At 36.6% G+C, this 13,737-nt stretch overlaps 1 protein-coding gene across 6 annotated transcripts in view; it reads left to right on the plus strand.

The window, feature by feature from the left end:
* Positions 1 to 1,036: 1,036 nt before the first annotated feature.
* The window catches only part of tdrd12 (tudor domain containing 12), a 30,335-nt gene continuing 17,634 nt past the window's right edge, over positions 1,037 to 13,737 (plus strand). Inside the window, exons 1-16 of one of the 6 annotated variants that reach the window (XM_058767029.1) lie at positions 1,037 to 1,275; positions 2,148 to 2,338; positions 2,680 to 2,726; positions 3,817 to 3,981; positions 5,010 to 5,146; positions 5,292 to 5,411; positions 5,501 to 5,556; positions 5,636 to 5,721; positions 5,857 to 6,082; positions 10,290 to 10,408; positions 10,484 to 10,569; positions 10,743 to 10,788; positions 10,937 to 11,019; positions 11,169 to 11,249; positions 11,366 to 11,426; positions 11,518 to 11,625. In XM_058767029.1, coding sequence (XP_058623012.1) covers positions 2,335 to 2,338; positions 2,680 to 2,726; positions 3,817 to 3,981; positions 5,010 to 5,146; positions 5,292 to 5,411; positions 5,501 to 5,556; positions 5,636 to 5,721; positions 5,857 to 6,082; positions 10,290 to 10,408; positions 10,484 to 10,569; positions 10,743 to 10,788; positions 10,937 to 11,019; positions 11,169 to 11,249; positions 11,366 to 11,426; positions 11,518 to 11,625 — 1,425 coding nt within the window. In that variant the 5' untranslated portion in view covers positions 1,037 to 1,275; positions 2,148 to 2,334. Of the gene's footprint in view, positions 1,276 to 1,305; positions 1,913 to 2,147; positions 2,339 to 2,679; positions 2,727 to 3,816; positions 3,982 to 5,009; positions 5,147 to 5,291; positions 5,412 to 5,500; positions 5,557 to 5,635; positions 5,722 to 5,856; positions 6,083 to 10,289; positions 10,409 to 10,483; positions 10,570 to 10,742; positions 10,789 to 10,936; positions 11,020 to 11,168; positions 11,250 to 11,365; positions 11,427 to 11,517; positions 11,626 to 13,737 lie in introns of those variants that run through there. The other 5 variants (XM_058767031.1, XM_058767033.1, XM_058767028.1 and 2 more) reach the window with 5 other exon arrangements.

Raw genomic sequence — 13,737 nt, forward strand, 5'->3', positions numbered from 1 at the left:
ATGATGAACAAGACACTCAAAGTGCTTGCTATTTAATTCCATACGAAAGGCGTATTTATCATTCATTTTTACTTTAATACAAACATCTATTTTAGATTTTTATAGAAATATGACAATTCTCACACAGAGATCACACTGTCATAGTGTTTGGGAACATTCATGCACAATTTAAATATATAACAGCATGAAATCAGATTTAAAAAATAAAACATTTTAGAAGAGAACAGCAGCATCACAGTTGTCTGAACCAATGAGCATCAAGCTGTGTTTTATGCTGCAGGTGAATCTCCATTCAACTGATTGATGACGTCCAGTGTTGCCAACTTAGCAATTTTGTTGCTAAATTTAGCAACTTTTCAGACTACCCTAGCAACTTTTTCTTCCAAAAGCACCTAGCAACAAATTTAGCAATTTTTAAAAATTTATTTGGCAACTTTTGATAAGTGACTCAGACAATAAAAAGACACATTTTCCATCCAAATTACACAAAAAGAAAACCAAAGATGCCTAGCAGTACACACATCACGTGAATTGAATTAGCTGCTATTTGCATTTCTTCAATATAATAATAATAACAACTGAATAATTGAATAATTGTTCATTTATGATAGGCTACACTTTGTTATAGCTTATACTTGCGATTGTTGATCAGTTAGTATGCTGTAAGAAAAATGGAAAATATAGGTTACTAGTAATTTTCCAGGATGTTATCCACTGTAACCATGTAACCCGAAAACACAATGCGTAATTTAAAATGCAGGTAAAAAACCAATACGGAAAATTCTTTCATATTAACATTAAGATTGTGCCCTATTTTTACAGCCTTTTCTTGGAGTGTAGCACACTAACTACTAATACACTGCTTAAAGCATAATTGTTGAGAATGTGTTATATTACTAGTTTACTAGCTATTAAAAAAAACAAACCCTTAAATTGTAATCATTCAAAAATGTGTGTTCAATAATTCAATGTTTTTTAAAATACAGTTATTTATATTTTAATATTATGCATATTATTTTACAAACAAATCTAAATTAACATATATAAAATATATATTTTTGCTGAGATTTGATGTTGTGACACAATTTTGCGCCGTGATTACGCAATGACGTCATCGCGCAATGACATCACAACGTCATTTAGCAACTTCTAGCAACAAATTGACCTTCCTTCAGCAACTTTCTCTGAAAATTAGTTGGCAACACTGATGAAGTCACAGATTTTTCACGTGCAGCCAGCTTTGTTTGCTAGCATTTCTTGATAACCAGATGGGGGGTAAGAATTCGTATTTTACGCTTAAACGATCATGTATTTTACACCACAGGAACGCTATTAAAATTTTTAATTAACGCATTTAAGGATTAATACACTTTCATGTCGTTGAAGAGCCACAACAGACAAAATTAGCGTTTCTAGCTGCCTGCAACACCATCTTTGTGCAAAAAAAAACATTGCTTAAACTCACAAACTTTCACAACACATCCACTATAAAGGCCAACGAAATGTGTAAACAAGTCTCACCTGTCCCGTAGAATCTCTTGTTAACTAAGGTTACAGCGCTCGTGCTGTTGTTTTGGTCAGTGTATGTTAGTCCTCTAACTTTATTAATTATCAAAAATAGTCATCTGATTGGTTGAACGGCACTTAGACGTTTCACTGGTCGGTGTCTCGTCGTTACACCGGTAGATGACAACAAATGACCGTCTTTATGACAGTCTCAGTCAATCAATCACTCATTCATTCAACCGAATCGTTCAAACCGCCGAACGAGTCATTGAATCATTCGTTGAACAGTTTTGTTCAAAATCAAAGAATCGTTGAAGATTCAGGAGCGAATTCAAGCGCTGCGGCGGTTCTGCTGTGTCTTTGTTTGGAAAGCAGACAGAGTAACTGGCAATATTGTGTCTAAAATGTAAGTTACTCGATATTAACTTGTTTATTTGCTTTTAACTGTTGTATAAAAAATCGTGCTGCATCCTTGCTTCATTACCCCAGGAATATGCAAGTTGTCATTGTTGCTAGTTCTTGCTAACGTTAGTTTAGTATGTTATTAATAGATACGGAGGCTTTGGACATTTGTAAATCGCAACTGCAAACCCAGCGGGAGTGTGATTTTAATTTAACTATGGACTTTTTTTTTCAAACAGGTTTCCTAAACACCCCTAATTTGCCGTCGTTCAGCAAATTGTCCTAAACTCACGCCGTTGGTTGAAGCAGAGTTTGACCGCAAACAAGCTGTGAGTGCCTTAAAACTGCTGCGGAAGAGATTCTGCACCCCATGAAGAGTGCTGTCCTCCAAAACAATCCTACAGAGACTTCATTTGGACCATTTTGATGGGTGCTTTGTTGACATCACATTATTTACAGAAACTGTCTTCTTTGTAAAAACACAAGTTCACTCTTAAATACAGCACGTTACATACACTATCAGTATTGTTCTCTTTTGCATGAGTAGTTTCTATTAATTTTCCATAAGTCTTTTTACATCAGCTTGGAGAAACTGCTTTGTTATATATGACCGGTTTAAGTTGCTCTGAGCATCCTAATAAAACTTTTCATGAGATGTAAATACTATTTCACAGCACTGTACACCAGAAATACATTTGCCGTCATGTTGGTGACTTGTGAAGTAAGAGCTTTATAATGCATTTTGTATTATTCTTATTCACTCTTTTGCAGGCTTTGCAGTGGGAATTGAAGAAATGTTAGAAATACAAATAATCAAGGTAGCGCACTTTTATCATGCATGAAGCAATCAGTGGTATTTTAGTATTTTGAATTAGTTTTTAAACTGGTATAATTTGAATTAATTGAAGTTAAACTGATTTTTCTTTTTTCTTTTTTAAGTGATTTTGCTGCTGCTTTTTTCTTTTTCTTTTTTTTTTTTAGGTTTAATTGTGTATATATATATATATATATATATATATATATATATATATATATATATATATATATATATATATATATATATGTGTGTGTGTGTGTGTATATGTATATATATATATATATATATATATATATATATTATTTTTTAATCTTTTTCCCAAATTTTATTTATTTTAGTACATCAAGTTAATGAAAATGAGAAATGTTGTCTTGGGCAACTACTAGTTAAAGTTGACCTTATTTCAAGTAAAATGGGTTTATAAAGAAGTTTAAATTTAAAAAAAAAAAAATTAAAATAGTTTTAGTTAATAACTCTGGGATGTGAAATATGTTACACTGTTAATTGTTACAAAAAGGCTGGGAGATATTTTCAAACAATTTTTACAGTAGATTTATTTCTGTTTATGTTTTTGCACTGAATTGGCTTTATTTTTTCCCCTCTCCAGTCAGGTTAAGTCATGTTTACACAGTACATCTTTGTCTCATATTGATAGGTAGAAATAAGGTACTTCATCAGTAGTGCAGCACAATATTGGTTTATATGTAATACTTCAATTATTTATCAAATTTGGGGTCCTTGGCATCACAAAAAAATGTGTTTGAAACTCTCTGGTCCTGAAATACACAGTTTGACTCACAACTCTGTTCTGTTAATATTAACTCTAAACTTTCAATCGGTTTTCACATATTCATTTACATATGCATTACATGTATTCTGAACAAAATGTTCAGTGCGCCCAGTCTCCACTTTCAAAACGTCATAGTCACCAGAGATACTATGAGCATTATTGCTGTTGCCTTCATAAACATACTGAAAAACTTTGTAAAGTGTATGCATGGAGATAATAATAATAATAAAAAATAGAAGAGCTGATAGAAAAGCTTTTTTTAGATGCAAATAACACAAACACACTCTCTGTTTTGTGTCAGATTGAAGATCCAGGTTGTCTGTGGGCTCGAGTTCTGAAAGGAGCAGGCGTTCAGCCGGACAGTCCAGAGGAATATGAGAACCTGAGAGTGAAAATGAACCTCTTCTACCACGAGGTAGACCTGGACGTTCAGAAACTAAAGCCTTCTGAGCTGAAGGAGGGGCTGGTATGTCATTTCAGTATATGGATATACATTAATAATAGTAACTTCATGAGAAATTTTTGGGTTGTTGACCTGAAATACGTGTAAGAGTTTTATGAGTTTTTAAGAGGCAACTAAATGAACTTACTATGATTTAAAGGTCCCATGGCATGAAAATTTCACTTTATGAGGTTTTTTTAACATTAATATGAGTTCCCCTAGCCTGACTATCGTCCCCCAGTGGCTAGAAATGGCGATAGGTGTAAACCGAGCCCTGGGTATCCTGCTTCGTCTTTGAGAAAATTAAAGCTCAGATGCCCAATCTGGAATCTTCCCTTTATGTCGTCATATGGGGAAAGGTTACCTCCCCTTTCTCTGCTCTCTGCCATGAGAAAATGAGCTACGACCGTGCGAGGCGAGCGCAATATTTTTTTTCCGCGGAGTTGCACCTTCTTCATCCGGTGCTTCTCCATCCGGATCAGATTCTGGGTCAAACTGAAAAGCTTGAAGGACTGTGTGTCTACGAGCCATTGCGATACATCCACTGTCAACATTAGCGCATGGTAGCGCAAGCTGGTTAAGGCCACACACCCACCCTCCACCTTGCCCCGCCTCTCTCCTCCTCATTAGCATTTAAAGCTACAGACACAGAAATGGCATGTCCTAAGGAAAGCTCATTGTGGGACTGGCTCATAGTGGCTGAAATTCTGCACCAAGGCTGAATTTCGGGAAAGAGACAGTACTAGGGAACACTTAGGTCTATATAAAAGCATCCAAAAAGCAGCATGTCATGGGACCTTTAAAATGCTCTCCCTGATTATGTAATGAAGGAAAACACTTGATTAAAAAACATAGAACTTAAAAAAGGTGACAGTTCACGACACAAATGTGCATTTATATAAATATTAAATTAAAATGTTGATGTTCATTTAAAAGTGAAAAAAGAGTGCGCTTGAGAGAGTATGTTGACGCTGTTTAATTTTGTAGCTTTGAATATTGCCTGTCTGCTTTCAGATGATTGGTGCTGTAAGTTTTCCTGTCTCCTCTCTCAGGTGTGTGTGGTGTTCAGTCTGGCTCTGAAGAGTTGGTGTCGAGCTGTAGTTGAGTCTGTCTTTCAGGGGACGGTGGACACGCAGGCCTGGTGCTTGTTAGTAGATCACGGAGATCGAATCATCGTCGGAGCAGAGGAGTATGAGACGTTTTGTAGTTCATATCTGATAAAGCACAGCTGACACAGAACTTCCTCCACAGGATGTCCACATTATATTAGTACTTAGGTTTACAGAGAGTTTCTATCTGTACTCTTCATAATCCATAAATGAATTTCCTCTCAGGGTGCGAACTCCTCTTGAGAAGTTCCTGCAGCTTCCTTTCAGAGTGAGGCGCTTTAAACTGGCAGGAATTGGTCCGATGACACTTCAGGTGCCCATCTCAGAAAACACAGCAGAGCTTGTGTAAGTCATTTATCCTGAAGAAACCTTTTGGCAGCACTGTTCATCTCACATGCATTCTGAGCCGCTGTTTGTATGTTTCTCTATCTCAGTCCATCTTCAACATGGGATAGCTCTGCCACAAAATACCTGCACAATCTATTACAAGGTAAAAGTGTGCTTTAGTTATTCCAGCTCATGTTTCCTGTCAGCATTTCATGATTTTTGAGGCTCTGTTTTGTTTTTAGTGTCGACTCTGGTTGAAGCCGTTCTGTGTGAAACGCAAGCAAGCTGCTCTGCTATTGAGCTCTACTTGACTGTCAATAACACAAAGGTAAAATATGTTCATGTTACACTATTTTTCCATCCTCAAAACACAAAGTTGTCCTGAACAGGATTTTGAACAAGTGAGATGAACTGCAGGTGTTTTAGGTTAAATGTTATGTGGCAATTCACTGTCTTTGTGTAGCTCTGTGTGAACCATGAGCTCGTGGCGAAGAAGTTTGCCTGTTTCATGAAAGAGAAGTCCAGTGCGCTGGAAGGGAACAGGAATGGAGATCGTGCTCCTATCAGCCTGGCGTGGGACATCTACTCCAGCCCTCACCAGCTCTTAGAAATGAAAGGATGCTGTCCTATCAAACCTCCACCATTCTCCATTCTCACCAGAAAAGAGCAGAAAGATGATCCTCAGACAGGTCATGCTAATGAATGAATGACGATATGCAAGGGTTGGACAAAATAATATGTACATCAGTTATTATGGGGGGGGTTAGTTTGAGTTTTCCTTCGCTTTTAAATAGTTTGTAAAAGCACTGTGTGCATTTTACTTTCACTTTCAAAAATATTGCCAATTTGGCATCAAAATAAAAGTATTTGTGTACATAATATGTGTGTGTACGGTGTATATTTATTATGTGTACAGGTGCTGGTCATATAATTAGAATATCATCAAAAAGTTGATTTGACTAATTCCATTCAAAAAGTGAAACTTGTATATTATATTCATTCATTACACACAGACTGATATATTTCAAATGTTTATTTCTTTTAATTTTGATGATTATAACTGACAACTAAGGAAAATCCCAAATTCAGTATCTCAGAAAATTAGAATATTACTTAGGACCAATACAAAGAAAGGATTTTTAGAAATCTTGGCCAACTGAAAAGTATGAACATGAAAAGTATGAGCATGTACAGCATTCAATACTTAGTTGGGGCTCCTTTTGCCTGAATTACTGCAGCAATGCGGCGTGGCATGGAGTCGATCAGTCTGTGGCTCAGGTGTTATGAGAGCCCAGGTTGCTCTGATAGTGGCCTTCAGCTCATCTGCATTGTTGGGTCTGGCATATCGCATCTTCCTCTTCACAATACCCCATAGATTTTCTATGGGGTTAAGGTCAGGCGAGTTTGCTGGCCAATTAAGAACAGGGATACCATGGTCCTTAAACCAGATACTGGTTGCTTTGGCACTGTGTGCAGGTGCCAAGTCCTGTTGGAAAATTAAATCTGCATCTCCATAAAGTTGGTCAGCAGCAGGAAGCATGAAGTGCTCTAAAACTTCCTGGTATACAGCTGCGTTGACCTTGGACCTCAGAAAACACAGTGGACCAACACCAGCAGATGACATGGCACCCCAAACCATCACTGACTGTGGAAACTTTACACTGGACCTCAAGCAACGTGGATTGTGTGCCTCTCCTCTCTTCCTCCAGACTCTAGGACCCTGATTTCCAAAGGAAATGCAAAATTTACTTTCATCAGAGAACATAACTTTGGACCACTCAGCAGCAGTCCAGTCCTTTTTGTCTTTAGCCCAGGCGAGACGCTTCTGACGCTGTCTGTTGTTCAAGAGTGGCTTGACACAAGGAATGCGACAGCTGAAACCCATGTCTTGCATACGTCTGTGCGTAGTGGTTCTTGAAGTACGGACTCCAGCTGCAGTCCACTCTTTGTGAATCTCCCCCACATTTTTGAATGGGTTTTGTTTCACAATCCTCTCCAGGGTGCGGTTAATCCCTATTGCTTGTACACTTTTTTTCTACCACATCTTTTCCTTCCCTTCGCCTCTCTATTAATGTGCTTGGACACAGAGCTCTGTGAACAGCCAGCCTCTTTTGCAATGACCTTTTGTGTCTTTCCCTCCTTATGCAACGTGTCAATGGTCGTCTTTTGGACAACTGTGAAGTCAGCAGTCTTCCCCATGATTGTGTAGCCTACAGAACTAGACTGAGAGACCATTTAAAGGCCTTTGCAGGTGTTTTGAGTTAATTAGCTGATTAGAGTGTGGCACCAGGTGTCTTCAATATTGAACCTTTTCACAATATTCTAATTTTCTGAGATACTGAATTTGGGATTTTCCTTAGTTGTCAGTTTTAATCATCAAAATTAAAAGAAATAAACATTTGAAATATATCAGTCTGTGTGTAATGAATGAATATAATATACAAGTTTCACTTTTTGAATGGAATTAGTGAAATAAACTTTTTGATGATATTCTAATTATATGACCAGCACCTGTATATTAAGACACACACATACAGTATATGATTAGAAAATATTTACATGTATATATTTTTATTCATATAATTTATATATAACTATATTTAATATGTGTGCATTTATATACATACTATACACAGTACACACACACATTATGTACACAAAAACTTTTATGTATATAAATGCACACACATGCATGTGTATATATTCAAGACAATTGTTTATATATTAAATATATTTATATATAATATAAATTATATGAATAAATATATATATACATGTAAATATTTTCTAATCATATACTGTATGCGTGTCTTTATATATACATAATAAATATACACAGAACACACACACATATTATGTACACAAAAACTTTTATTTTGGATGCAATTAATCGTTGCCCAGCACAAAAATTTTATGTAACAAAACTAATGAAAATACACTATGCTATAGGCTATGCCTAATATAAAATAACAAATACCTTACACAGTTTAAATGGGTAGTATATACAACTGAAAATCAGCAAACACTGGAACCAAATAAATAAGAAACATAAAATGTTTATTAGCAAAATGAAAAAGAAAGCTTGGAGGCAATTTTACACCTTGATGTAAAATAAAATAAATTACACAAATTTTAAATAAAGTAAAAATCTGCAAACACTCTAGAACTAAATAAGAAATTAATGTTTTAAAAAAACTTCCAAAATCACCTTAGATAAATGGGAAAAGACAACCGGCTTTTCAAAATCCAAAATACTGCCAAACATATTGCCAAAAAAATTGGCGCTTTTGCATTTAGTTTTGAATCTTCTGCCATTGTCTTGTCTCTCACCTCACTCTTCTTGTCAGTCAGCTCATGATAAATGAAATCTGACTCCTGCTCCTGATCCACGATGCCACTGTCGTTCCAACATGCTGCACTGAGCATCCACGTTTAGTTTTGTTGTTTTTGTTTTTTTTATAGTATTGTCTGTTCTCTAACTGAACTAAATTATTTTTATTACTATAAAAAATCTAAACGACAGTGGGGGGCAGTGCTGCGGTGGGCAAGTGATGTAACCAGTGCTGACGGTGTTAAAGGGTTAGTTCACCCAAAAATGACAATTAGCCTGTGTTTTACTCACCCTCGAAGCATCCTAGGTTTATGTCTTCTTTCAGACGAATCATATTGGAGTTATATTAAAAATTGTCCTGGCCTCTCCAAGCCTTTCAATGGTTGTAAGCGGGTGTTTGTTGTCAACAGCTCAGAAGACGTGAAATAAAGTGCACGCATCCGTAATAAAACATCCCTCACACGGCTCCGGGGGGGTGAATAAAGGCCTCCTGTAGCGAATCCGTGTGTTTTTGTAAGATAAATATCCATATTTCAAACGTAATAAACACTTTTTTTTCTCAAGCATTTCCGGCGGATGACGTAGGCGTTGCGTGATCAGTGACGAGCACCGTGAGAGAACAAACTCCGGACACAAATTCGAAGCACAAAACAAGGATTTGTAAAGAAAAATGTTGGAGGATTTCGATATAAGCCAAGATGAGACTGATTTTCCTTTGCTAAAGTAAGGAAACTTTGTTTCCTTTGCTCCTGCATATCTCAGAGGCACGCTCACGACTCATACGTCCTACGTCATCCGCCGTGACTGCCTCCGCATACGACAGTCAGCAGAAGCGAGAAAAGTGTTTATCACGTTTGAAATATGGATATTTATTTTACAAAAACACACAGATTCGCTACAGGAGGCCTTTATTCACCCCGCCCGGAGCCGTGTGAGAGATGTTTTATTACGGATGCGTGCACTTTATTTCACGTCTTCTGAGCTGTTGACAACAAAACCAGCTTACAACCATTGAAAGGCTTGGAGAGGCCAGGACAATTTTTAATATAACTCCGATTGGATTTGTCTGAAAGAAGAAAGTCACATAAACCTAGGATGCTTCGAGGGTGAGTAAAACACAGGCTAATTTTCATTTTTGGGTGAACTAACCCTTTAACACCATCAGCACCGATTATCGCAGCAAGCCTACTGTGTGTATTACTACATAGATACAAATAAACATTCTTAAAAATATCCTATAATAATATCCTGTATTTTTTCTTTTTTTTAGATTTGTGTGTTGTTTTGTGTATATTTATATAATATTTGGTGTAGTCTCATTCAGTTTTCTTTAATATTTGTGTATTTTATGTAAGTAAAATTATATAGTTGGTCTAGTCCTGTTCGCTGTACATAAATTGTAATTGAATTACAAAATACTCCAACTATATCACATATTAGTATTTGCTGAGGAATGCGATGATATTCAGAGAGGTTACATTATTGTGGCAGATGAAAACGTTAATTGCATTTTTTGCTTTTTTTAAATAACTAATCACATTAAATTGACTTTGTTTCTCATTCAGAATCAGAAGAAGTTTCTCATCTAAAGAAGCAGAAACCACAGGTGTCAGAGGAAGCAGACATGCTATCTCAGGTTAACCCTCGAGTCTCTAAACTGACCCGCAATGCTGGAACAGATACTGTAAGTGTGTGTTTACAGTGGCATAGCACTGTGCGTGTGTCTGCCAGTTTAACGTATTTCTGTGGTTTGATTCAGATTGGCAGAGGATGGCGTATCAGAGCCGAGGCCACCGACATCTTCACAGATGAACGCTGTGATCAGACTAACGTACACAAGCCTCAGTAAGATTTTCATCTGAACCTCATCCCTTCAGACTTAATAGCTCTTAACTCGTATAGAATAAGTCAGGTGTCCATGCAAACTGAAATATACAAAGTAATTCTGTTAACTTGCCAACAAAGTAGTTCAGTAAATAATAATGCAACGATAAGTAATAAAGTACTTTATTTCACAGATATATGAAGTTTAACACACTTTCACATTCAAAGCAGATTCCTCAAGTAAGTACTGATGTGTCTGTTAAAATTTTTTGTCACTAATAATATTTTTTTTTAAAAATGTATCTTCTGAAATTGAAGTAGTTAGTACTTGAGTGAATAACGTCTAGAAAATTAGTTACTGTGAAATGAAACACTTTAATATTTTCAGACTTTTGAAGAGCAGCAGCACAATCCTGATCAAACAGACAATAACAGCATCGCTTCAACACCAGCTGCAAGTTCATCATCACGGTAGGACCAAACCGTTTTCAAACAAGAGCGTCAAGTGAATCTGAAACCAGCCTGATGATACAGGGCTTACTTGAGACCAGTTAGTCATTCTGCAACCCACCTAATTCATGTGAAAATATGGTTTTGCTTGCGTTTGTGTGTCTTCATAGTGTGAGCGACTCCTCAGAAGAGCAGAAAGTGGCAGCTCCCTCACAAGAGCCTAGTCTTGAAGATCAACTGGCCTCTTCTAGGTAGGTTTTACATTACCTCTAAACTTCTGTTGCACCTTGGGGCTAAAACATCTGTCAATCATATTTATTTAATCTAATTTACTACTTTTTTTTTTTTTTAATTTAACTGTGGACAGACTTATGCAGTTCCTGAACCCTGATCCACTCAATCCAGACCAAGAGTCTCTTGATGCCAAAGTTAGAGCCTCATTGTTTGTCTTCTGTATTTGATCATTTCTTAGATCGTATATGCATTCTAGTATTTAATCTCGCTTGTTTGGTTTCAAAGGTTGTTCGTTGTGACCCGGGTCACTCAGGAGTTTTAGTGCATGCCGCCCTTCGTGTTGAACCCTGCAGTAACCTGACACGTGCACCCATCAGTGAGCAATTCAGAAAGGTCAATCAGCATCCCTTAATAAAGGCCCTCCACTAATATTGACACCCTTTGGTAAATATTAGCAATGGTGGCAGTGAAAATAAATCTGTTTATCCTTTTGATCTGTCATTCAAAAAAATCACAGAATTCTAACCTATCATTGAAGTAAAACAATTGAAAATAGGGGGGAAATCTCATTGTGAAATAAATGCTTTCTCTATTTTGGCCACAATTATTGGCACCCAATTATTGCAACATCCTTCTCTCAAGATAACAGCTCTGAATCTTCACCTATAATTCCTGATGAGGTTAGAGAACACCTGGTAAGAGATCAGAGACCATTCCTTCATCCAGAATCACTCCAGACCCTTCAGATTCCCAGCTCCATGTTGGTGCTTCTTCTCTTCAGTTCACTCATTTTCTACAGGGTTCAGGTCAGAGGACTGGAATGGCCAGCAGAAGCTTGGTTTTGTGCTCAGTGACCCATTTTTGTGTTGTTTTTGAGGTTTGTGTTTGGATTATTGTTCTGATGGAAGATCCAACCACAGCCCATTATAAGAACAGATGCAGTCAGGTTTAGATTTTTTATGTTGGTATTTGGTAGAATTTGCATATGTCCAGGACCTCCAGCAGAAATATAGGCCCACAACATTAAAGATCCAGTATATTTAGCCATGACCATTATACTAAACACTTGTGGTGGGTTTGCTGCCAAAAAGCTCTTTTTTTTTTTTTAAGTTTCATCTGACCATAGAAGCCAGTGCCATTTGAAGTTCCAGTCGTGTCTGATAACTGAATATGCTGGAGTTTGTTTGTGGATGAGCGAGCAGAATTTTTCTTGAAACCCTCCCAAACAACATGTGGTGATGTAGGGGATGTTTGATAGATTTTTTAAAGATTTTCTGACCCCGAGACTTTACTATTTTCTGCAATTCTCCAGCTGTGGTCCTTGGAGAGTCTTTAGCCACTCAAACTCTCCTTCTCACCGTGCATTTGGACGATATAGACACACGTCCTCTTCCAGGCAGATTTGTAACATCTTGAGGTGATTGAAACCTCTTAATTATTACTCTGATGGTGTAAATGGGGAACTATAGAACTCAGAACTATATTCTTTGGTTTTACTCCTTGTGATGGATGATTAAGGGAATTTGGCCTTTGTGTTCCTCATTTTTATAATCCTGTGGAACAGGAAGTCATGGCCAGACAATTTCAGTAACAATGGTGTACTAAAAAATGGAAATATGAATGGAAATATACTTCAGAGATATTTTACTCTCTAGGGATACACCGAAATGAAAATGATTGGCCAAAGACAAACAAAATGAAACGTTGGACCAAATATCGAACACGTTTTTTCGCGTTTTTTTTCCTCATGTATTTTGCCAATATCTTTTCACCACTGCATACATTAAATACCCAAATGTTGCTTTTTACTGTTTTGTCTTGCTTTTCAAAGAAAAAATAAATTCCAAAACAACAATTTAAAAATATTTACTTAACACTGAACATTTTTTTACATTCTAGCAGACATTATACCAACAAAGCGTGAATGTTTTAATTAATGTATTAATATAGCTGTTGTAATTATTAATATCATTATTATTGTCTGTCTTTTTATTTAATTTTACAGAACAACAGTAAAATTACAATACTAACATTGATGAATGTTGATGGAGCTTTTATTTTGGCAGAAACCCGCAGGAAGAACTCAGTGCTTCTTTTTGTTGAAAACAGCAGATTTATAAATGATTCTCATTACGAATTTGGGAAGCAGTCTGTCGCTGTCGGTGCTTGTAATGAATTTTGCGTCTTTCTCGAACGGATTTAAATGCTTCCACACTGCAGACGTGTTTGCTGCATGAGTGCGTGCCTCTATGTGATCGCGTCACGTCATTGTTCGGTACAATTTATTCTGTCTTTTTCGCTTTTTTGGCTAAACACCAAAACAATTTCGGTAGCCGAACATTCGGTGCATCCCTATTTACCTAGAATTTCTAGGGGTGCCAATAATTGTGGCCAACATGCATTATTTCATCATGAGATTTTCTCCACTTTCAATTGCTTTACTTCAATGAAAGGTTAGAGTTTTTGTGAATTTATTTGAATGAAAGATCAAAAAGATCAACGATG

The sequence above is a fragment of the Onychostoma macrolepis genome, chromosome 25 (genome assembly GCF_012432095.1).
Source record: "Onychostoma macrolepis isolate SWU-2019 chromosome 25, ASM1243209v1, whole genome shotgun sequence".
NCBI classification, from domain to species: Eukaryota; Metazoa; Chordata; class Actinopteri; order Cypriniformes; family Cyprinidae; genus Onychostoma; species Onychostoma macrolepis.